Raw genomic sequence first — 24,373 nt, 5'->3', positions numbered from 1 at the left:
GGCAACATCAACTAAAAACGTTAGAGAAAGACAGTGATGACCTAACAGTTTGTGTAGCCATTGTATGACCTATGACAAGCAAGGCAAGATTAGCACATGACCTCATCCTGACCCTAGTCACATCATGCACACATAAAGAAAGGCACACCTGCATGAACAAAGGAACTATTTGCTGGATTTAATAAGAGGTATTCATGTCCGGCCAATATAATTGGAGACAAAATCCAACTGATTTGAAGTCTATGCATTTTGAATATTATGTAGACAGAAGTCAGTGTGGGCCAGTATTGTTACTTTCTAATCAAACCTAAATACTTAAGAGCAGTGTCGTAGCAATTTATTTGCCTTTATTACTACCCCTTTTGAGATTTGATTATTTGTATTCTTTCCAGGCTGAAGTCTTTGACTACAGAAACGAGCACTATCGTTGAAGCTCTCCAGAAATCAAAGACTGGTATCTTGGAACTGAGCGAAGACAAGACTAAAGTCAGGAGGTCTCCAACCAAACCCTTACCAGAAGTGAATGATGATTACAAAGATGCTCTTAAACACAAATCTGTGTACATGGTAGGTTTATTTATTTATTAAATGCAAACATTTACCTTCATCGGTTGATTGCTTATTAGGTACATTTAGCTCAAATCAATTCAGTATAATACAAAAGTTCTGTGACATATTCTACTTTCATGAATGTCATGTTCAATTTCTGTTAACTGTTTTAGAGTTTATTCAACTGTGCGAATATTCTATTTTATAGAGGCTATAGTTTGTAGTTGAACAGAGGTGTTCCTGCCTTAGCCTACGCACATGGATATACTTAGGGTGGATGTAATGATAGGAACACCACTCTAAAACAGTTCTAACAAAAACTGGACATGATAACCTTCATGGTGGTAGAATATATTGCAGGACTGTTGTATTGGACTGCATTAGCTTTGACTAGAAGTACCTAATAAACTAACAACCGGGTCTATATTTACTTTATAAAAAACTATAGATCAGGTGTTTTCCTGACGAACATCAGCATATCATGTTGTGCCGTATTTGTTCATTGAACATATTCTGAATTAATACTAATGTTTTAACCACATTGTAATATCTTTTCTCATCTAGAAAGGTTTTCCTCTCGGAATTTCCCTTGATGAGATTCAGGAGTGGCTGAATGGGAAAGGCCCCATAGAAAACATTCAAATGAGGAGAACCCTGCAAAGGCAGTTCAAGGTAATTACATTTATGTAACGATACAACAATTGTATGCTTTTCCAAGGAATTGGGAAGATTTTTCTAATTATTTAAATGAATTCTTTCATAGGGATCGGTGTTTGTCTGTTTTGACACAGAAGAAGCATCTAAGCAGTTCCTAGAACGTTCAGACATAAAATCGTTCAAAGACAATGAGATGCTTGTGTTGTCAAGGTAAGTTGTCCTGCTTCTTGGTATCTATAGTGGACAAATACTGTGTTTTGATTGAGAAATAACGTCAGCACAAGATCTGATGGATGATCAAACGTGGTAGTGACATACTTTCAAAGATGTGAATGCAGAATGACTCGCTGGAAGTAATTTGGAGGGAGAGAGAAAAATGCAGTTACTGCATTCCTCTAATCTGTAAGCCTGATCAGCACATTTCTAGAATTTAATGGATTTATTTTGACCGTTATAACTTCTCGGGTGCTTACTGTTAACCACTACTCACAATCCAGTTATTGGAAATTGTATTTTTTGAGGTTTTTCTTACAGCATGGTCATACTAATGGGACTATAATCACAGCTATGTTTAATAGACCCTTTATAAAAACTAAAATGACTAAACTACTGAAACTGTGCATACAAGCTATAAAAAGAATACACTAGAAAGACTCTTGGCTGTCTACATTAAACATTTAAAATCTAGTGTCTCCCAAAGGTGTCAATATGGTCTGACGGGTTACATCTTTGTTTTCTGAAGTAAACTGCACTAAAAAAATTTTTTTCTGCTTTGAATATTACCATTTATATAATGATGATTGCTGTTCTACTTGCAGAGAAGACTACCATGTAAAGAAAGCGGAAGAGCGAAAACAGTTCAAAGCAGAGTCGAAAGCAAAAGCTAAACAGTGAGTACAAAACCAATGCTGTATTGTCCTAAAACAATTATTTATTGTTTTATTACTGACCCCCCTCCCCCCAAATGTTTAGGGACAAGGAACAACAGCAGAACAATGCAGAAGAGAAAGAAATGGTGAGCTCCTCCTAGGTGCTAATGAGCTTTGCACTTGGATAGGCTCTGGTCTCAGTAATAATAATTTGTCATTTGTGTTGCAGGGTCTGCTTATGAATGAACAGACTGGTTGCTTGTTGAAGTTTTCAGGAGAGCTTGAAGATGTTTCAAGAGAGGACTTCCATGAATTGTTCTCTGGGCATGGAAAGATTAAGTGGGTTCATTTTACAAGAGGGGCCAAAGAGGTAAGGAAGCTCTCTAACTCAAGAATCGCACTAGAAAAAAAACAAGCTGAAATGTCATTAATATTATACATTTTTACTTTGAAAAAGGGTGCCCTACTTTTCGATGGGAATGCAAAGGAAGCATTCGATAAAGCCAAAGAGGCAAACGGAGGGGAATTGAAAATCAAGCAAAACAGTGTTAACTGGCAGGTGCTTGAGGGAGATGAGGAGAAAGCTGAACTGAAGAATATCATCGACGCTCAACAAGAATCATTCAACAGGTCCAAAAACCGAGGTAAATACTTAACAGCTGAGCTAAAATGATTGTAAATCATCAATAATTGAATCCATGATTTGGTTTTAATGTATCTGCTCTTAAAAGTTAGCAGAGGAAGATCAGGTGGCAGAGGACGAGGAGGCCGAAGGGGAAGAGGTGGCAGAGATCAAGGCAGAGCTCAGTACAAGGGCAAAAAGATGAAATTTGAGAGCGATGATGAGGACGATAGTAAGTTCAGCATCTTTTGGAGCTTAAACACTTGGTTGACTCTTTCATTGTTAATTATATTAATGGATCCACTTTGTGCTTTTCCTCCAGAACCTGCAGCCCCAAAGAGAGAACTAAAAGAAGCTGATGGTCCGGCAGCAAAGGTTGCCAAAACTGAAAATGGATCTTAGTCAAAGTCACACCAAGAATTTTTTTTGAGAAGATTTATTATAAACGGTGAAAATAAAATGCAGAGGCAACTTTAATCCATTCCAGTGAAAATGTCAAGCTTTGGAGAATCGTATGAAGTCCACCTGGATGTCCACCTAGAGAACAATTTGCAAAAACGTCAGTTTTTAATTCCTTTTCTATTATGCCTTTCGCATTATTTGTGTATCTCTATTTCTCCTACGATTTTGATTTTATTATTCAACATAAATCTGCACTTTGACAGCAATGTAATTACACTTCAACATTTAGTAGGTTTCGTAAGATCTGCCTGTGTGACATCTAGAGTCTGTGTGACATCATGTTGTTTTTCTTTGTAGATTCCCTACAGTGAATGAGACAATCTGCGTTGCTAATTCTTTTTTTATTAGTTTTTTCTTTAAGTTTGCTTATGTGAATAGCAAATAAAACATAAAAATCCATAAGTTTTTGTGAGAAGTCAATTACACCGTGACACTAAGACAGCTTACCGATTTCTTTTTGTGGAACTTGTAGGATGCTGGCAAGTCATATCTTAGTTCTGTAAAGAGAGTGTCGTCAGTGTTTGAATACTTTAGTTATCGTGAAGATTTACATTATTATTATTATTATTATTATTATTATTATTACTACTACCTGCTATTACTTCCATCTTCATTCCCCAGTCATTAGCCTTCTTTCGAATGTGCTGTAATCAGGTGAAGTAAACGTGCATTTCAATCTTCTTACTGCAGATGAAGACGAGTCAAAGTTTTAAAAATGAGGACCTAAGCTTTGACTGGGCTTAACTATTTGTTTCATGCCTAAATGAAAGTGTCTCAAATTGGAGATTTTCTGCTTTCCTCCACTTTTATTTTTAGATTAAACTGAATATCTTTGGATTGACTAAACCAGGACATCACCATGGACTGGATATTTTCAGACATTTTATAAAATTGCATTCTAACCTGGCTTGGACTTGCCCCGACGGCTCTATTTAATAACAGTTCCTTATGTGACCACTATGGTAACTAAATACTCACCTGTCGTGTTGATGTTTTATGGAGTGAATACACTGCTGTCTTTGCCATTGTCAAAGCGGCCCATAAGAACTTCATGTCCATGCCTTCAAAGAATAAAAACATGAAGATCAGTACACATGAACTACTTGGCCTGTGAAAACTAGATGTGTTTAAGCGAGCAGGCTAATGCCATGCTCATGGATTAGTCTGACTCAAACACTTTACGTCAAAAATCCAACATTGTGATGACGACAAACATCTGAAAGCGCAGACTTTTTTTTCAGGTTTACAAAAAACCTGAACACTTAAATGTGGATGTCTCCCTTTATCCAGAGTTCATGGTTCAATGTCAGTAAACCAATTGGTAATGGATATGGTCCACTTTTTTTACAAACTGCAAACTTCCACTAAGGAATTTTGACTTCAAGCTTTGGGAATGATGGTATCTGAACCTTGGGCTGTTTTGTCACATTCTGCAAAAATAAGTTGTCCGATGACATGAATGCCAACAAGGCGTAAACATGGAAATCTTCCCCATCTCGACCACCTTCAAGTCATATGGCTCATTATAAACACAATCTGTGTTGCATCTGGTGTAGCGTTTGAGAGACATCGGTGTTTACCCAAAGGGAAGCACGTACAGAAAGATGCCAATGGTTTGCATTATGAGGATTGTGGTTTTCCTACTTTGACCCATACAATGAACCCTAAACAAGGATACCTCGGCCTCTGCTTGACCGATTTGAATTTCCCCCAATTAAATGTAATGTACACACTACTAAATCACCGGAGTAGCCCGATACACTGTTTACTCACCCTGGTTGTGTTTAGTTCCAAATGGTGGATTCATTATTACAGTATCAAACTTTTTGGCATAAGCATCTGCTTCCAGAGAACACAGGTCACATTGGACCAGATCCACGTTAGAAATCTCAAATTCCTCCGCATTTCTTCTGAATATGTCCAGTGCGTCGTTGTCAATGTCGAAGCCGACGCACAAACTGAATAAGAGAGAGGGAGAGAAAATTAATCAAATGAGGAATGAGTGAAAAGATTGTCGATATGACGAAAACAATATTGGACGCTCAGATACTCTCACCCTGCATTAAGCATCGCAGCCCCAATGCTGAGGACTCCACAGCCACATCCCAGATCTGCTACTAGTTTACCCTCAATGTCATCAAACGTGCTCTGGATTGTATAAAGCATGCATGCTGTGGGAGGGGAGACGGAAAGTTAATGAGAACAATGCGCGCTAGCGACAAACTCCAGTAAGCACACGTTGTCACCTCACCAGCTATATGAGGACTGGTCGGATATTGCTCAAGGAGGATCTTTGGCTCTTCAAACGTGTCCACTTGCTGTAAACAACTCTCTAACTCTTTTAGTTTCATTACTAACGACTGCAATGTCCCACGCCTACGTACAACCGTTGTGACAACACTGATAATTATTTCAAATGTTTATTCTTCGGCTCTTACCGCTGTAAGTGTATATTTATTGCTTATTTGAAGACGACTTCCGTTAGAATACGTGCAATGTGCATCAACCAAAACAATCCGGCGTCGACCCCGGAAAGCGTGATCGTAGTTCCTCCATGAATGTGTTGTTTGTTTTATGAAATACATTTTTGTATGCAACGTTTCGAATTGGTATTTTATAATATGATTTAGTTAATTCAAATACAACCAATAACAAGATTGCGCAAAAAAATGAAGTAATAATAATAATGGTTACAAATAATAATACATTAAAATATATATGTAATATAAACACATTTAATCAAAAATAAAAAGTGAAACAATATGAATAACGTGTCTTATAAAAATGTAACATAGGGGGTTATTTCATTTAACAACTTGCATGCTGACACAAACAAGCTTTTTAGAGTATGAGATAGTTCATTACAATACAACTGATAAGTGTGAGAGGAGAAAACAAAAAATGTAGTATTATAAAATAAATTATGTACAGTTAAACCATTTTAAAAAATGTAATAAAACTAAATATTTGTTTTTAAATACATAAAAGTAAAAAACAATGTATGTACAACACGAAACGGTGAAGTATATTCTAAAAGTGGGGGATTATTTAATTTGATAATTGATCATGTACCAAATGTTATACACAGTCACACTTTGTCTCTTAGATAATGTTTTATCTTTATACGAAAGAACCGTTTTTTGCAAATACTTCTTTTATTATTTTATTTGGAAGAGAGATGCAAAGCAGGGCATGTGACCTGAAATACGGGCATGTGACCTTTTTTACTGACCTTAAATATTCTAGAAACGTTGTCCAGGGTGATGTCCATTTCTGGATCTGATAAATGTGAGGTGTCCTCCAAAGAGTGTCATTGGATCAGATATTACTTGTGAGCTACTGCTCTTAGCTAAGAAAGGTCATGACCTACTGATGTAAATGTGTTACTGACCAACATGTAGCCTGGGAGACCCAATAGCCCTGCTGCTCAGTTTTACAGGAACAGCAAACTACCTCTATTAATATATTGTTATTTATATAATCAGAATCAGCATTAAGTGTTTACACATACAATTAATATGACTTATATAAATGTACATGCACAGATATAGGCTAACAGGCAACAACACCGAATAATAATTTGACTCCTATAACCATGTGAAACATCTTTGAAATGTGAGTAGCTGTGCTCTCCATGTTTCAGTCTTATAATAACTAACATAGTCAACTCCGACCACACAACACAGTGCTATATTATTTTTGACAGTAACAGTCATGATGGTGCAGTGGTGATATAGTAACGAAGGTAAAAATGGGAAGCACAGGGAAGAATAAACCAACTGTCTCTTTATTTTTTAATTGTCATTGTTTATTGCCTCGTGATCCAACACATGCCCACTCCACCATGTAGAAATGTTTGGTTGTAAAATGACACACATATAACAAGTAAATACATGATGTTTATAACTAGGTTGCAAATTAACCATGAACATTAAATATCCGAGAAAATAAACAGCAAATACGTCTTTATCAATAACCTAGATCAAAGACACAGGTACATATAACTAAATGTATGGGTTAAATCCACTTATACTGTCATCTACTAGTAGAAAGGGTACACACATTTACTGTGCGTCTCATAAATACTCTGCTCTGCGTTCACTCAAGAAACAAAATACACGAGCAACAACTTTGCACACACAAATGACTTTAACTAAACTATATTACCTGCCTGCAATACTTATATTGCCGTGGCTTTTTTTGTGGACATATTTGTACTTCCGGGTCGCCTGCCGTCTGTCTTCAAAAGAAAAAACAAAAAAGGATTTGCAAAAACTAAAATCGGCTAGTTATTTTTAGTTCGGTTCTCTCGTATTTACGTTTTTAGATTCAGACAAAAAAAAAAAGAAAAACACTTGTGCAACCGAAAACAAAACAAAAAAATGGTATTTCTGTATTTTGTTTTTTTCGACTAAACTAGACAACAAACGACCAGAACGTACCGAGCCAGACGCCTCGAGCTCGATCAGGGACCTAAACTGGAACCCGTCATCGTTGGACACTGAGCGTCCGCTGAACTCGTCAGCCGAAGGACGACGCAACGAGTCCTACCGCGAGAAAGCCCGAGAACATGGAAACAAGACAACAAAAATAAATTAGTGGAACAACAAGCCCAGAGTGCATGATGGCGGCGTCGCTGCTGCGCCGGGACAAGAAAGCCACCGCAGCCCACTTGAAGGCAGACTTGAATCGGGCTGACAACGGCTCCGGGGTCCGACAACTCCAGGAGCTGCTCGACGCTGTGCTGAATCCCGAAACCCCAGCGGCGGACACCGAGGCTCTCGACTGGTGCAAATGTCTCATCGCAGGAGGCGAAGGCTTCGAGGAGTTCTGCAAAACCGTCCGGTCCTACGACAACGCGACCCTGTGCGGCTTGGTCTGGACGGCCAATTTCGTGGCGTATCGATGCCGGACCTGTGGCATCTCCCCGTGCATGTCCCTGTGCGCTGAGTGTTTCAACAACGGAGACCACACGGGCCACGACTTCAACATGTTCCGGAGCCAGGCCGGCGGGGCCTGTGACTGTGGAGACGGGAATGTCATGCGGGAGAGTGGGTAAGTCCGAGCTAACGCTAGCTGCTAGTGAGACGGGTTAAGCTAAGCTATCGGCCAGTGACAGGTCTCGGTGTGACAGTGGGCTAATTCTGATGATGTCCTCATCTGCGGAGTCTGTTTAGCTTCCAGGTGATTCTGTGAGATCTGGAGGCAGATTACAGCCCGTCAGCAGCTGTTTTTTCCAATGCTGCTGTATTATTAACCCTCGACCAAGTGCGTCAAGTTATCTCTGCTCCGAGGGGCTAGCCAGGCTAACCATCACTGTAATTATGACACCCGCAGCTGTAGCTTCGACGTGTCTGTATTACCGACTAGGGACATATAATGGTATTATATATCGACATCGTCATATGAGATAAGATATCTTAATATCGTAGCATGACATAGTTGTCTTGTCCTGATTTAAAGGCGGCTTTACACAAAAGTGATGTAATAGTCTGAACTTGGTCGTTTTCTGCTCTGTTATTTACTTTAATCTATTTAGTCAATATAGCCACATTACTGATGGTTATTTACCAGTTATCTCGTTGCGTGCATATTTTGTGAACAATGTTGTGGCAATATCGATATAGAGGTGTTTGATTAAACGTATTGTGATATTTTCTCCATATTGCCCAGCCCTATTGCAGACAGGCATAGCTATGATTTTTTTTTTATTGTATAACAACAATAACAATTATTGTTGTTCTTAATGATAGTTTTCCCTCTTTAGAAAACCATAATGTATAATTTTAATTTAGATAAAATATTGCAAGACTGAGTTAAAACATATCATTATGTGCATAGTTTGGATATTGTTGTTCAGAAGTAACAACATATTGTGACATCAAGCAGCTGACTTTTCTGCTGACTAATTTGTCTCAGTCAAACTGTCTGAGCAATATGAGCAAGAGTAGTTTGTGTGTTGCTATGGATCAGACTGTGTATTGGGCAGGGTTTAAAAAAAAAATAGAAGGTCCCAAGTGCTTGCCCTGTAATGCTCGGCTAATCACAACCATTTTTAAACCTCAATCCAGTGGAATAATGAACTAAATGTAGTGCTGCGATCACAAGTAAATCTATATAACAGACTAAAGGTCAAATTAAATTATATTTACATGCAACCTTCTGGTTTGGCAGGACCAATATGGAGCCTCTAATGGAATGATACTATAATTCAAACAAAACTTGATATGAGAGAGAGAGAGAGAGACACATCAACTTTTTGTGGGTTTTTTTTCTTGCAGGTTTTGCAGAAGGCATCGGTTGAGAACAGGGGAGAATGTCCCCTCAATACCTCGAGACCTTCTCTTGATGTCTGAGATGGTCCTTCCTCACTTCATCCTGTGCATTATACAGTATCTGAGAGATGGATACATTGAAGCAGGTGAAGACACACATGACAGTCTTCTCTTTAGGGAGATAATATACTTTGGCTCTCCGACCATCTTGAACAAATGTTGTAACTATGAAAAATGACTCACAATCCTAGTATTTCATATTTTGTCATACTCGTTGATATTTTATATACAGTATGATGTGTGTCTCATGCAAAACAGAGTGTTATGCAACTGTTTACTTCCACAGTAATGTAAGTGCTGAGTCTGATGTATCTCTTATCTTGCTTTACCAGACACCTCAACTGAGCGAGATCTGCAGAAGGTCCTGCAGCAGCTGGAACCTCAGATCTCCTTCCTGGAGGAGCTCACAAAGATGGGCGGTGCAATGAGGACTGTACTGACGAAGATCTTGACCAATCAGCAAACATTCAAGGAGTTGAGCATGGGTAAATATCTATACTGGAGTTTGTGTTCGACCAATTATTGAAGAATATTATTGTGTGGTTTCTTTGTCGCACATTAGAACATTCCAAAACCGCATTTTCATCTAAGCTGTGGATTCTGATCGGAATATAACATTAATTGTTTTTAAACAATGGTCACTTATACCAATTGTTGCAATAACTGTTTTGTTTCACTGTTGCAGGCCAAGAGGAGAATTTGTATGCTAAAAAGAACTATGACAAGTATTTGTCAGCCTTGCAGAATTCAGGTTTGGTGTCTGTGGAGGAGAAAGTCCAAGGTGCCACTGCTGATGTCACGGGTGGTGCTGAAGGAGGTGCAGGAGCAATGGTCCTATTGGGTAAGATGACCATTACCTTTTTATATGAAACATATTGCCACTAACCATCTGTCGGTCGTTGAAATTGCTTTCATGAGCCCGAGCCTTGCAGGTGTCAGAAATGTTAAGTTAATGTTAGGACTTATCTTTCACACATTATTCGATCGAGCCACAATCCTGTGAACTTGCAGTAACCATTTTCTCGAACACTCTTGCACAGTATTGAGCTGCATAGCTATTCCAGATAATATTAATGTATAGTATCATTAGTTTAAGATAAACAAATAAAGTTAATTGCCAAACAGCTCAGATCTCAGCACTTTTTTCTTGAGAAATGAAATCTTGACTTTTTTAAGGAATTAGACCGTGTGTCGTAGCTTATTTTAACCCATGTTGAATATTGCTGTTTGAACAAATTCAGTTTTGCATATTGTGATATCTTGGGCAACTGTATGTTTGTGTCCAGTGGCTCGATGCTGCTAATGGCTACTTGGCTAAATCTTTTTCTTGGTTTTCTTAGGAACCACCGCACCAGGGAGCCCAGATGAGTCTAGTAAAGAGGTTTGTGCCAGCATCATGCATAGAATAACTAACACATTTTTACCAGTTAGTACTTAAATTCAATAATAATAATAGAATCATCATTTCGTCTTTTTAAATGTAAAAAACAAAAATGCCCATAGATTTCTTGAAGGTTTATATTTGGGCATTTTACTTAATAATTTGCCTAGCTAAATGATGACTAAATTATCGTAATGATAAATTGAGTTTCTTTTTAACATTTCATGTTAGTCATTTTTCAGTATTGATATGAAATAATCTAAAGTAACTGTTAAACATTTTGTAAACCTATTTTTTATTTTTCTCCTCTCAGGAGGACCAAGATGCAGGACAGTCTGTTGGACAGAGGAAGAGGGTTAAGCTGAGCAGTAGTACCAAAGGTAAATGTAAAGAAAGTATAATGCACTAGTACATGGTACACAAAATGGCCATCTTATCATGTCCCTTTTCTGCCCTCAGATCCGTGTATTATTGAATCTCTGAAGCATAAGTGCTTTCTGGAGGAGTTGCTGTTTTGGACAATAAAATATGAGTTTCCTCAGAAGATGGTCACTTTCCTACTAAACATGTTGCCAGATCAAGATTACAAGGTATTTACTCTCACGATTACATTATTTCACCAGATGCATGTCTGGCCTTCTGTTGAAACAAAAACTGAAACGGTGCTATATATATATATATATATATATATATATATATATATATATATATATATATGTGTGTATGTGTGTATGTGTGTATGTGTGTATGTGTGTGTGTGTGTGTGTGTGTGTGTGTGTGCGTGTGTGTGTGTGTGTGTGTTTTGAAAGGAAATGGAATCCTCCTTTTAAAAGCGACGGCGTCATAACAGTACGCCTTAATTGTGTGTTATGGGCTTTTCTCTTCCTCTCTGGCAGATCACATTTACAAAAACATTTGTTCAGCATTATGCATTCATCATGAAAACTCTGATGAAAAGCCACGAGTCGGATACTATGTCCAACCGCATTGTACATATTAGTGTGCAGCTGTTTAGCAACGAGGAGCTGGCTCGACATGTGACTGAAGAGTGTCAGTTGCTGGATATCATGGTCACAGTCCTCCTCTACATGATGGAGAGTTGCCTTATTAAAAGTGAACTTCAGGGTAAGTTGTCCAATTGTGTCAGACGTCTAATAATTTTGGATTGAGCACACCTACACACTGTGCACAGATTGTAAAGCCCTCTGAGGCAAATTTGTAATTTGTGATATTGGGCTATACAAAATAAACTTAATTGAATTGAATTGAACCTCGTCCCACTTCAAAAAAGCTCTGTAGAGGATGTAGCAGGTTGCTGATTTGTTACTCCGTTTGGAACAGTTGTGAACAACATGCTTTTCTGGATATTGTTTTTTTTATTTTTTAGAAGTGACTGCTGATGTTACAGACTGATCATTAACTTCTCTGGTACTATACATGGTAAAATGATTGCATTACCAAACTTAAATTCACCTTCAGAGATGGAGCTTTAATGTCAAAGCTCATAATTCCATTGTATTCAGTTACTCAAAAGATCCACTGTTATGGATTGGTCCATGAAGCCTTGATAACATCATACCAGGAGGTCATTATATTTATGTTAATGGTTCATCATTAACTATAATCATGAAAACTGAATACTCTTTTTCGTAGAACAAATTGGGGACATGAAGCCTGTGAAATGCTTTCAAAAAAGCAAACTCTAGCTTTTTATTCTGCTTTCCATTTGTAATCCTCCTCAGTGCACAACTCTGACCTTTCTCATTGTCAAGGCTCTGAGTGAATTATCTTGAACTAAAGTTTTTTTTTTATGCTGCAGACAGAATTGTTACCCTGTAATGCAGCCCGGTGTTGAGTCATGTAACTTGCAAGTCTATTGTCTTTCTCCTCCTATTTGTCCCTTTCTTCTTGATTTTAAATGACGAAATACAAAGTGAGCCAAAATTAACTTGATGTTTGTGTTTTCTTGTCTCTTGTTTCTTGTAGATGAAGAGAACAGTCGCCATGTTGTGGTGAACTGCAGTGAAGCTCTGTTGAAGAACAACACCTACTGGCCATTAGTTAGTGATTTTATTAACATCCTCTCACACCAAAGTGTAGCAAAGAAGTTCCTCGAGGACCATTCATTGTTGATGCTCTGGATGAGCTTTGTGTCATTTTTCCAAGGTAAGTCATAGTTGGATAGGTATATGGTATATTCAAATAAATGTTGGTGCCCATGCATCCATTTTGGAAAACATTTCCACAATAAATTGAAACTTTGAATGCATAACTAAGTATCCAGTACAGATGCTCTGGTTTCCCTGTGATACCTTTTTGATAATTCAGATTAGAAGTTTAGCAGCTGAGACAAATGGTCATGAAACAGATGTTGCTCTTGGATCCCATAGCATCTTCTCCAGGTCGAACACAACCCTTGATTTGAATGCGTGTGCCGATTTTCTAGACTTAGAAAGACTTAATGTATCAACATTATGTTTAGTCAGACAGACAGACCTCACCCGTTTTCTACTGATAATGCCTCAGAAAAAAAGTGAGTTGTGAGGTGTATGACTGTCACTGAATTAGGAGTGTGGTTGGTGCTGCTCTTTTGCTGTGTCTACTCTACCCCCACGTCCCTAAAAATATCACTCACCCTCGCAAAGTGGGCTGGAGTATCCTCTTGCTGACTTAATGTGCAGTGTCACTATTACATTCTCTGCATGTGTGCTGTACTGATCCTGCTTTACATTCCTGTGTTTAATAGAGATTCATTTGGCTTTCATCAGACACATTTTATTTCTAAGAATAGAAACCCATTTGCTAATATGGTAACATAAGTATACACAGACATTTTAATATGTGCATGATCAAAGAAATATATTCAGAGGTAGGCGCTGAAATTTCAAAACACAAGGTCCACTATGTGCTTTTTATATTGATTGTTCATATGAGCATTACAATGCTGGTGACTGTCTAACATTTTCAACCATTTCCTGCTCTGATAGGTATGAACCTGAATAAGCGGGAGTTGAATGAACATGTGGAATTTGAATCTCAGACATACTATGCAGCATTTGCAGCAGAGCTTGAGGCCTGTGCGCAACCAATGTGGGGTCTCTTGACACACTGCAAAGTCAAAGTGAGTCTGTCTTTACACTCCGACTCCTCTCTTACACATCTCCTGTGTGCATTCCTGATAATCTGAAATTATTAATGGAACATATCCTGGCATGTATGCACTTACTGTCTGACCCTATGTCGATGTTTAACATAAATTCTGTTCACAGGAGACGCAGGAATATAGTAAAACTGTGGTACGCTACTGCTTGGAGACCCTGCAGATCTGGTTTGATGCCATTGGCTTCATTGACGAGGTATATTTAAAAGCCACACCACTGTTTACAACCAAGGCTTTCTCCCCACCTGTTTCTCATGGCTCTTAAATCTTTTATAGCCTGCTCCAAATCAAGTGACATTTCACCTGCCACTGCACCGTTACTATGCCATGTTCCTCAGCAAGGTATGTCAGAAGCGCTTATCTCTTTAAGTCATAATTCTGCAGTATGTTTGTGTGTGTTTTTCAATATAATTGTTTGAAAATCTCAGGCTGTGAGGTGCCAAGGCCTGGACCTGGATAGCCTCCTGCCCGACCAAGAGATGCTGATGAAGATAATGGTGCATCCACTCCAAATCCAGGTATAACACTTAGCCCATAAACAGTTTTGTGGTTTTTATTTATATCTATATTCTCTCCAAGTCTGTATCCACATGTTAACTAATATGTTGCTATGTATGGCTGTAGGCAAGCCTGTCAGAGATCCACAGCAACATGTGGGTCAGGAATGGTCTGCAGATCAAGGGACAGGCTATGACCTACGTGCAATCACACTTCTGCAACTCCATGATTGACCCAGACATATATTTGCTCCAGGTTTGTATTGCTATATTATAGAAAACGATCAGTATCAGTCATATACTGTAATAATAATCATTATTTTAATTTTCTCTTATTTTATTTTTCTTTCTTTCTTTTTCTTTTACAGGTCTGTGCATCAAGACTAGATCCTGACTACTTTATCTCAAGTGTTTTTGAGAGGTAAGCTTTAAACTCTTCCACATGCATTCATATAATATTGTACGATTTGTAATGCAATGCTGTCTTCTGTCACACAGGTTCAAAGTGGTAGACCTATTGACCATGGCATCCCAGCATCAGAATGCTGTGTTGGACTCTGAGCAAGAGAGGCCGATGCTTGAAGGAGCACTGACCTTTTTGGTCATATTGACAAGCCTTCGTGTTCATTTGGGTAAGTGGTACAACAGAGGATGCACACAGTCTTCAAGAACTTAACAAACCACTTACAATAAAATAAAACAAGCCTCAGTAATGCTATATAATAAAATATGAAATATATATGGTGAAATATATCTGCATTATTTTAAAGGAACTGTGGTCACAGGCAGACTATGACTTAAATTGACTAAAAGACACAACATGCTATTTGCTTAAACCCCTCCACATTTAATGTCCGGCTATGATCTTCATCAGTTTGTCCTTACGTTCTACTTTTCACTCTCACTAACAGGGATGACGGATGACGAGATCCTTCGGGGTGAAATGGTCTCGCAGTTGTGCATGAATGACCGCACACACAGCGCGCTGTTAGACCTCGTATCCTTCAATACAAATATGTTTAAAAAAGAGAAATTATATTCAGTCATCCACGGCAATTCTTTTCCTTAATAGTGTTTTCTTAGATTCCTGAGAATCCCAACCCAAAGAGTGGTATTGTTCCAGGGAGTTGTAGTTTTGAGGACATGCTCTCTGCTGTGGCTGATTTCAAAGCACCGGTGTTCGAGCCTGGAGGCTCCATGCAGCAGGGCATGTACACACCAAAAGGTAAGATGTGCATGTGGAAGGCAGGATTTATTAACAGTCCATTGTAGCAAGAAACCTGTTGGATGTCCCAGAAGTGTCTTGAAGTGGTTATGCTATATCCATACCACCCTCTGGACTCATCAATTGGGATGCCAATTTTACTGTTGGGAAAGTAACACAAACAAAGAGAACAAGGATGTTTTTAAACGGCGTTGTGCCACACAGCTTTTAAGGCAAAAGTAGCACTCAGTAGTTCTTCCTTATACCAGGTACGTCACTGTCACGTCACAGTGAGCATTCTGCAGCTGCGCCCCGGAGACGGAGAACATCAGTAACAATTGTGGGAGTTTTTCACACCATATAACTAACTCGGATATGTAGAGCTAGTGTAGAAAATCTGCAAATTTTCCCTTTAAATCGAACTTGCCAGAGGAACCCTATTATAGGTAGATATGCACATATCATACAAAACCAACCAAGAGGGAATACATACAATATATTTTATTACTTTGGATTCTAATTTGTGAATAGAAATTAGTCAAAATGCTAAAAATGAAAAGCCTGAAAGCCTTGAGCAATAGAGCGATGTCATTTGTACTCAGCAGACCACTTGGGGGCAGGCTTACACCACTCACGTGGAGAAAGTGAAAATATGAAGAAAGTGAATCAATCTCACTCTTTACCAGAGGTCACAAAACATTTCTCCCCCTTTTCAAAACTAGCGGAGGTGTGGGAGAAGGAATTTGACCCCATCATGGTCGTTCTCAGAACAGTCTATCGGCGTGACGTCCAGTCCGCAATGGACAGATACTCAGCATTGTAAGTTAACACTGTTGCCTTGGTTTCCCAAAGTAAAAGGTGCGTTTATAATTATATTATAAATATTTGATAAGCAGTGATTTTTATTTAAATGTTTTTATCGTTGTTTGTCACATAATGTCTTCACATTTAGCTTGACCGTACTTAATTCTTTTTTCTGATGTTCCTGCTCAGTCGTCCTTGACAACACCAACCTGCATCATGCTCTGTTTAGTGTCGTAGGGTCAACTCTTTCTCTTCTACCCACAAAGGGACATGATAAGACAGGTCAGATCTACTGGGTGCTCAAGTTGGTTCCAATTAGATAGCTGTCGAGAAAAATCAATATTTCTAAATGTATGTCTAAATTGTAATAGAATTGAGGAAATCTTTCTTGTTTGATTGTGGTACAGACGTCTCCCAAGACAAATGTGCGCATGGAGGTGAAGGAGATACTTTGGGGTTCATTTTCTTTATGGTCGCTGGAACGTGTGAAGATGCTAATCATAATGAAGGGTCTCTCACTGAGAACGTCTGTGTTTGAAATAGAAGTTGGGAAGATAACCTTTTTTTTTTTAAATGGGATTTTAGGCCTTCTTTGTTAGTGCTTGAAAGTAGTTAATTATACTTCTTTTACATGCACTAACAAAGCTGAAACAAAGGCATATTTTTCCTTGAAACATATTGAAGCTGCCACTGCCACCTTCAGAGTCTGATACCAGCCTCATGTTGCTCATTCACACTGTTTGAATATGATGGATTGCCTGTCAGGCTGGCCCTAGTTTTATATAAAAATGATCCCCTCATCACTATTATAGGGAGTGACTGTGCTGCCCGTCGGCTGCTTTGTTGCATAGACTACAATCTTTTGTGCAGTGAATTACTCTGAACAATGTAAGGTGTCACTTCATTAAACTTTCATCGTCTTGCTTTATGTGGCAATACAACCATTATGTTGAATGTAAGCTAGCTCCCGCCCTTATTGGTTTGGTAATGAATTACCATGTTCTGTGTGTTCCTCTGTCGTTGCTCTGATCATTTCTTTCTTGTTGATTACGTCACCTAGTTTAAAACAGGCTGGCATTCACACTGGCAACCCATGGCCACCTTACAAGGAGAGGACGGCTCTCCATCCGTGTTACAAAGGCCTCATCAAGCTGTTGCACTGCAAGACGCTGCACATTGTGATATTCACTCTCCTTTACAAGGTGAACCTTTTTAACGACTAGTCATGCGGTGTATTACAGGGCTGATCTTGCATCTAAATTCACGTATTGAGCTAAATTGGTAGAACTGTAATATCACTTGAAAATGATTTAATGTTGACATATTTCAAGATATTGGTACAATACCAGAGAGGGATTATTTAGGGGGAAAAAAGACAAGTATTGACAGGCAAACACTTGTTTAATGTTAACACCAGGGGGTTAGTTGGTATCAGTAGTGAGGGGGATGATATTTGTCTGCTCTTCAGTATTAACTTATAGTTTGATTTGTCTAGATATGGATGGATCATCCGAACATGTCAGAGCATGTGCTGTGCATGGTGCTGTACCTGATCGAGCTGGGTTTGGACAACCAGGTTCAAGACAACAAGGAGGATGAGGTGAGATACGGATGTCTGAGTTACAACCAAGCGTCTCACTATGCAGACTCCTAGTGTCCGTCAGTGTCTTACCGATCTTACGCTTTCAGGAGCCTTGCATTGAGGAGCACTGCCATGACAGCTGGTTCCCTGGCACAAACCTGCTCTCCAACCTGCATCATGTCATCAACTTTGTGAGGGTTCGGGTTCCTGAAACGGCTCCTGAAGTGAAGAGAGAGGCCCCGCCGAGCACCAGCACTGAAGCTTCTTCTTATGGCCAGGTAAAAGGTAGCTCTGTCTGTGAGCTGAGCTTGATTACACTACCATTGATTACAGAGTGACATCGCTGTAATAAAATCACCTCGAAGTTAAACCTCTAGTGACTATCCTGAAGGCCAGTTTGTTGTTTACTGTATAGCTCCTCCCAGTACAAATGGCAGTGAAGTAAACCAGTGGGTGGGCAAGAAAGCTGAACTTCTATATGCGCAAGGCCCAGACATTTTTCTAAGGAGATCCAAGCTAAAAGGTCAATGATTATTGGACTATAATTCATCCAATGTCCAAAAATATACTTACCAGGCATGTAGTGCTGTCGGTTTTAGAATAGAATAAGGCGTGGTTTCCACTCATTCAGTTTGACACACAAAACAATACATGGTGCTAATGCTGACTTGAATTGATGGCTCTGTGCTGCAAGTAAACAGCATACCACATGATCAGTATCATAAACAATATAGATTCTTAAACGCTTATTTCACATAGCAGGTAGTGGCTGAATCTAAATAGAAAGTGGGCTATAATGTCTCAACTTTTAGAGGCTGTGAAAATATGTAATTTTCCCGTTCAGATTTTGGAGAGGTTCACATATCAGTCTTCCCAGGAAGGTTTGTGGTCACATCCCTTAAGGACTCGTTACTGGGCCAACATCCATTTTTCACCAACTTTAAGATGGATAACCATGACATTTGGAACCAATGTTCATGGTCCCTATGTGATACATCCTAGTTACTTTGGTGATCCGCTTACTTTTTCATGCCCAATGTAGCAGTCAGCATTCTACGATATAGTTTTAGGACATTACACATTACATTTGCGCTCGCTCTGACATGAATATGTTTTTTGTATCGTCTTTTGTTCCTCTTTTTTTACATAATTACTGTTATTGTTATTGGTTTTGCTGTACTTGCTCTACAGAACTCAAGACGTCTTTCAGGGAATTGGAGAGAGGTATCTACATCCTTTTTTTTTTAATAAAAAGGCTGATGTTTGATGCCACCTGCAGCTGTGTTTGTCTACTTTTTTAAATCTGAATTATGAAAGGATTTCTTTGCACCTTTCAAAGGAGGCCTGCCTTGGTGTGTTATGGTGTGATTAAAAGCTGCGCTTCAGCAGTTTCCTTCCCTCTTGACTGCTGAAACTAATTATATGCGAGATGCAGGTTTGGGTAAACGTCTTTAACCGCATGGCAATATGATTGATGTTTCCTTGACTGGCCTGTATTATATATTTTTATTTAACAGTACAGCTCGGGTCCTTTTCGTCAGGTCAGGTCATGGCTGTCCTTCAGAAGGCTTGTGTGCCCATCAGGATGCTTTTGAATTCTCTGCAGGAACATGGTTGTTCCGATTGGTATCGGCAAAGTTATTTGTGAAACGTTAGCTGAAATTCTATAATCGGCGTTTCAATTTGCGTATTGTGCTTGTCTGACTATGGTAATGAATCACCCCTCCAATCCATCAAAGTCCATCAGACTACTAGTGATGTCATTTTAGGAGATTGTGTTTGTGCTCCAACGACAGATCTGACAAAGCACCCAGATGCAGGTGGAATACAGGGATGCTGGTCACAATAGTTTTCTCTTTGCATGTCTTGCTGATATGATGTCGGCTTGATACTTGCAATGTTATGTGCGGTGACAATTTTTGTTTGTGTGGCACATAATTTATTTATGTACCACATGTGTTTACATTGTGTCCACTTAATCATAGGGCATGGCATTAACATTGCCAGACTCGATTGTTGTCGCCTATACAAACTCATTTCAGTCAAAAATGTCATTCTATTTTTTCCTAGAATCTGCGGGAAGCTCAGGTGTTCAGCCTTGTAGCGGAGCGGAGGAGGAAGTTCCAGGAGATAATCAACCGTAGCAACACTGAAGCCACCCAGGTTGTCAGGCCCAAGAGCTCCTCAACGCGCTGGGTCCCACCAGGCACCCCCCCGCAGCTGGTAACCGAGATCCTGGAGATCCGGGAGAGCATGCTGTCTCTCCTCATCAAGCTCCACCAGAAGTTGTCGTCCAAGCAAAACTCTCTGTCGCCGTCGTGGCTGGAGGAGATGGACATGAGCCGGCACACTCACGGAGATGGCATTACAGCCATCGAGCGCATCCTCACCAAGGCGGCCACGCGCAGCTGCCAAATCAAGCGTAGCATCCAGGACATTTGTGGAAAGGTGTGTCCTCCTGTGCCACCAAAGAAGAACAGTCCCGCTGACAAGAAAACCATGGATAAGGAAGAGAGGTAACATAACAGTGTACCGTGTTTCTTTGTTAAATAACATATTCGCCACGATGGTTTTACATTTACGCACGTCGCTCATGGTGCATATTAATTTTGCTCATTATTTCTTTTTGTTGTTGAAAAACAGATATTCTGTATATTAACACCAACATGTGGCCAAAGCAGCAGCAGATTATGCTTTTTCAGCCAAATTTACAGAATTTTAAGATATCAAACGGTCTTTACGTTTTTCTCTTTAAAATGTTTTTTATCTAATGATATCATCTTTGCACCGCCATTAAAATGTCTATTTTCTGTTTGAAAAAAATCTAATCAAACTTGCTGGGGGTTTCTGACTCCTTCACATTCACCCACTAGTCCGTGTCTCCCATTTACCTCCTCTAATGATGATGGAATGTGCTATAACCATTTAATAATTGTCTGCGTTTGGGGTTGGCTTCACCCCACAGACATAGGTAAAGTGCTGTTTCCAAGGCAACCATCAGGCAGTAGTGCGGTCAGTGGAAGTGAGAAGCTGCTGCCCGTTCCTCAAGCAGGTTGTTGGCACCCGTGAGGCGTGAGAATTATTGAGCTGTGACGTTCCTGTCAGCATTTGTTTAGGTCCTCTTAATAGGGACTTAATTTACAGTCAGCCGTCACCCTGAAAGTCTGCAGCTCAACCCACCCTATTAGTTCAAGCAACCTTTCCAACTTTTATAACACAGCCTTGGTCAAATCGTCGACGTGTGTGTGCGCGTGCATGTGCGTGTGTGTGTGTGTGTGGTCTGTTTCACCGCACATATGAAGGGTGAAACATGCCCTGCACAACATGTTACTCCCATGTTACTGTAATGCCTAGATTAATGTTCTTAAATGGAGCAAGTGGGTGCTAAGAGCAGTGAATGAAATCCCTGTTTTCACTTGCTTAGTATATCTTTTTTTAATTAAATTCTTTTTTAATAGAATATCACTAGGATAATTATGTAAAAGGTCTTAAAGTTAAGAGTAGGATTTTTCTGTTGTGGTTTATAAACAGCAGAGAAACTCCCTGAAACATCCCAAACACAGTAAAATGAAAACGAGAGAAGATCGCAGGCAGAGACACGTCTTGTGTGTTGTAAGTGTTGATTTAGAGGGATTATTTTTGTATGACTATACTTTTGTTTTTGTACCTCGTATGTAAATTAATATTCAGTTGATTTTGGACCCAAGTTAAACACGGCATGTTCTACTTTCAGACGTCTGAGAGCGAGAGAGAGACAACAGAAGCTGCTTGCTGAATTTGCCTCCCGACAGAAGAGTTTCATGGAAACGGCCATGGATGTTGGTAAGAAAAGGCCAGCTCACCCTTTTGCCAACTGGTTGCCTCAGTTTTGTTGTCTTAGAACTTCAAACTACTAACACAGCTGTTGCAGCAGTGACTGAAAAAAAAATAGTTTGTAAAGAGGACCAAATCATGGCAGGTTGCGCTGCAGATCAGGAAAGCAGCAGCAAGGGGTCAAATGGGCTCCCACAATCTTTACTGGGCATACTTACAGTAACATCAAAGCGCAGTATTCACTCTACTGTCTCTAGCTTAATGCTGTTCGGCCAAACAGGCAAGCCAAGTGTGTACAATGCTCCCCATCGTTAAGTTGTCTAACGAGTGCACCTAAACTTGTCTAACGAGTGCACCTAAACTTCTCATTTGCGTCTAATCCAGTGAGTTTTAAAACATGCATTGTGTTTGAACAGTCACAACTTGTGAGACGAAGTTCTCATTTTTAAGTCTGGATGTGTTTCCAAGTCTGTAAAGTATGATTTTATTTATTTTTTGTTGTTTGTTTTTAGTTCTCGTGAAATGAACACATTTCTCTGGGTGGTGTTTGCAGGCCTCCTCCTTTTGTATGATTCTGGAAACTTACTTCAGTATAGAATGGACATTCTCAATCTGTTGATACAGCTGCAACGTCCTCCATGGTAGACTGTGCTCATCAAACTGAGTTGGTTCTGACATAGGTGTACGGAACCTTTTATAGTGCATAAAACACAGTGACACGTTTTAGTGTGAAGGACATCTTGCTGCTGTTGGCTGAAATAAACCTTTCATTGTTGTACATTTTCATTGGGGCAAGGTGACAGTGGGCCAAGTCCCTGCTTGTAGAATCTGCAGGCCTGTTAGTAGAAATTGAAAGAAGAGCGCTCCTGTGGGATTGTGGTTGGCTGTTGGCTGTTGGCTGAGGGCACGTAGGATGAAGGCGCTAATAGTGGGTTGGACTCCGAGGGCCCACCGTGACACATCATGGTTAGTGAATGAATAATGGCTGCTGTGATCAAACGGACCCGGCAGGACTGTATGATGACCTCCTCTGGACACTTCCTGCTGAGCGGTAACTTTCCTTGCTGCATTTCAAACTCTCTACTGGCTTTGCATCATGTAGCAAAGTATGATTTTAAATGGGATGGGAAGATAACAATTTAAATCAAGCGAATGCAGTGGAAGTGGATGTTTGCCGATAGAAAAAAAAAAAACCCTGTCTGTTCTAATGTCGCATAACTTCTTGGGGTCTCTTTTAAATATGTTACATACGTACAGAACAGGGCTTGACAGAGGCATACGCCACTTCCATGCAGAAAGTTGTGATCTATAAAAAACAAACCTGATGGGAGACTGTGCACCTGAATGGAAACTCTGATCCATGCGTACAGCAGTTTGGGGACTGTGTAAATTGTCGACACATGTGGTGAATTGAAGCCAGAATGCAGAATGATGCCTCACACATTTAATAAAATGTAATATCAAACATTAATTATTAATTACCCATGTTATCATAAACATTCCAGCTATTGCCATAACTATTCCATTAGTATCTTTCAATTGGAAAAAAGATATCGGCCAACTCAAACTTTGTATCAATCATATTCAAAATAAGTATATAATGCAAATTATTAAATAAAATATTGGATATGTATAATTGTTTCTTTATAACTGTATTAAAGGGTCAATAAAATTCCCTAAATATTTCCCCAGTTAATAATTAGTTTTAGTTTTATTTGCCCAGCTTTTCAGATATTTCTGAAATGTTATTCAAATTTCCTTTATAAGAAAATGGAGGTGAATCCAAGTTCTTATGTTGTACTTGTAGAAATAAACCTGAACAAGTTATCCCAAACCAATCTGAAAGTAGATAATCAGTGTCATCCTTAACCAAAGCCGCATTCTTCGAAAACCGGCCTACATAAGAACAATTACAACTTTATCGTGAGCGTGCAGTACTTTTAAAAAGGGTTCACACATGTATTCTGTAGGAAGCATCAAACAGCAGCACGCTAACATTGAGTGTGTCCTTGTTGCCTTACCTTTCGTGCGTTTGGCGGGGGGGACTCCAGTTACTGGGTTGGCCTGGAGCTAAAGCTGTGGTGTTGACATCTAATGCTTCTTTCATTTCCCCAGGAACACAGTGACCTCTCTTGAGAACATATTCTTCCAAAAAGCAATAAATCATTTTCCTACACAGCTTGACATTTGTCCCCAATATTTACTGCTCAAATTGAACACGGTTCTTGACATTTAAAAGTAGTTTCACATGAGTGAATAATTTCTAGTACTGTGCCAATCATGAAGAGTGAATTTACGTCTGTTTCCAGTATTGATGGATACAACGTAATTCTTCTTCCCATGACAGCCTGTAGTAAGGAAACCACCCATAGGAATTACACCAAAACATCTAAGTCGGAAGTGTTTTCTTACAATTGGTTATTTTCAGTGTAAATTAG

General features: G+C 39.3%; 3 protein-coding genes across 9 annotated transcripts in view; 2 read left to right on the top strand and 1 right to left on the bottom strand.

The window, feature by feature from the left end:
* ssb (small RNA binding exonuclease protection factor La) overlaps positions 1-3,561 on the top strand; it is a 5,292-nt gene extending 1,731 nt beyond the window's left edge. For both annotated transcript variants that reach the window (XM_034562446.1, XM_034562447.1), the window contains exons 4-12: positions 393-567; positions 1,114-1,221; positions 1,313-1,416; positions 2,025-2,096; positions 2,179-2,221; positions 2,305-2,445; positions 2,533-2,719; positions 2,807-2,929; positions 3,020-3,561. In XM_034562446.1, coding sequence (XP_034418337.1) covers positions 393-567; positions 1,114-1,221; positions 1,313-1,416; positions 2,025-2,096; positions 2,179-2,221; positions 2,305-2,445; positions 2,533-2,719; positions 2,807-2,929; positions 3,020-3,099 — 1,033 coding nt within the window. In that variant the 3' untranslated portion in view covers positions 3,100-3,561. The remainder of the gene's footprint in view (positions 1-392; positions 568-1,113; positions 1,222-1,312; positions 1,417-2,024; positions 2,097-2,178; positions 2,222-2,304; positions 2,446-2,532; positions 2,720-2,806; positions 2,930-3,019) is intronic.
* Positions 3,118-7,684, bottom strand: mettl5 (methyltransferase like 5). 2 transcript variants are annotated; one of them, XM_034562449.1, is made up of 7 exons: positions 7,602-7,684; positions 5,216-5,330; positions 4,933-5,117; positions 4,138-4,220; positions 3,752-3,803; positions 3,607-3,656; positions 3,118-3,234 (listed from the first exon to the last, which is right to left on the bottom strand). In XM_034562449.1, exons 2-7 carry the CDS (start codon positions 5,323-5,325, stop codon positions 3,193-3,195), a joined length of 522 nt encoding a protein of 173 aa, XP_034418340.1. In that variant the 5' UTR covers positions 5,326-5,330; positions 7,602-7,684; the 3' UTR covers positions 3,118-3,192. The 2 variants fall into 2 exon arrangements, with proteins under 2 accessions (XP_034418340.1, XP_034418339.1); XM_034562448.1 differs by lacking the exon at positions 7,602-7,684 and adding an exon at positions 5,411-5,654.
* Positions 7,685-7,737: 53 nt separating this feature from the next.
* ubr3 (ubiquitin protein ligase E3 component n-recognin 3) overlaps positions 7,738-24,373 on the top strand; it is a 34,472-nt gene continuing 17,836 nt past the window's right edge. The window contains exons 1-24 of one of the 5 annotated variants that reach the window (XM_034562440.1): positions 7,738-8,214; positions 9,441-9,580; positions 9,827-9,979; positions 10,180-10,335; positions 10,835-10,875; positions 11,189-11,255; positions 11,335-11,465; positions 11,772-12,000; positions 12,862-13,041; positions 13,863-13,996; positions 14,145-14,231; positions 14,312-14,377; positions 14,464-14,553; positions 14,660-14,788; positions 14,901-14,953; positions 15,031-15,164; positions 15,444-15,529; positions 15,616-15,757; positions 16,459-16,555; positions 17,601-17,742; positions 18,036-18,140; positions 18,230-18,400; positions 20,193-20,638; positions 21,856-21,944. In XM_034562440.1, coding sequence (XP_034418331.1) covers positions 7,781-8,214; positions 9,441-9,580; positions 9,827-9,979; positions 10,180-10,335; positions 10,835-10,875; positions 11,189-11,255; positions 11,335-11,465; positions 11,772-12,000; positions 12,862-13,041; positions 13,863-13,996; positions 14,145-14,231; positions 14,312-14,377; positions 14,464-14,553; positions 14,660-14,788; positions 14,901-14,953; positions 15,031-15,164; positions 15,444-15,529; positions 15,616-15,757; positions 16,459-16,555; positions 17,601-17,742; positions 18,036-18,140; positions 18,230-18,400; positions 20,193-20,638; positions 21,856-21,944 — 3,502 coding nt within the window. In that variant the 5' untranslated portion in view covers positions 7,738-7,780. Of the gene's footprint in view, positions 8,215-8,458; positions 8,478-8,522; positions 8,542-9,440; positions 9,581-9,826; positions 9,980-10,179; positions 10,336-10,834; positions 10,876-11,188; positions 11,256-11,334; positions 11,466-11,771; positions 12,001-12,861; positions 13,042-13,862; positions 13,997-14,144; positions 14,232-14,311; positions 14,378-14,463; positions 14,554-14,659; positions 14,789-14,900; positions 14,954-15,030; positions 15,165-15,443; positions 15,530-15,615; positions 15,758-16,458; positions 16,556-17,600; positions 17,743-18,035; positions 18,141-18,229; positions 18,401-20,192; positions 20,639-21,855; positions 21,945-24,373 lie in introns of those variants that run through there. The other 4 variants (XM_034562443.1, XM_034562442.1, XM_034562445.1 and 1 more) reach the window with 4 other exon arrangements.

Source organism: Cyclopterus lumpus, chromosome 21, assembly GCF_009769545.1.
Source record: "Cyclopterus lumpus isolate fCycLum1 chromosome 21, fCycLum1.pri, whole genome shotgun sequence".
Taxonomy (NCBI): domain Eukaryota; kingdom Metazoa; phylum Chordata; class Actinopteri; order Perciformes; family Cyclopteridae; genus Cyclopterus; species Cyclopterus lumpus.
This window is presented reverse-complemented; position numbering and strand designations above follow the sequence as displayed.

Coding starts and splice junctions, on each gene's coding strand:
- mettl5 (XM_034562448.1), bottom strand. CDS start 5,510: ATGAAACTAAAAGAGTTAGAGAGTTGTTTACAGCAAGTGGACACGTTT. Junction 5,331..5,410: donor GACCAGTCCTCATATAGCTG/GTGAGGTGACAA, acceptor CCCCTCCCACAG/CATGCATGCTTTATACAATC. Junction 3,804..4,137: donor ATAAAACATCAACACGACAG/GTGAGTATTTAG, acceptor ACCTGATTACAG/CACATTCGAAAGAAGGCTAA.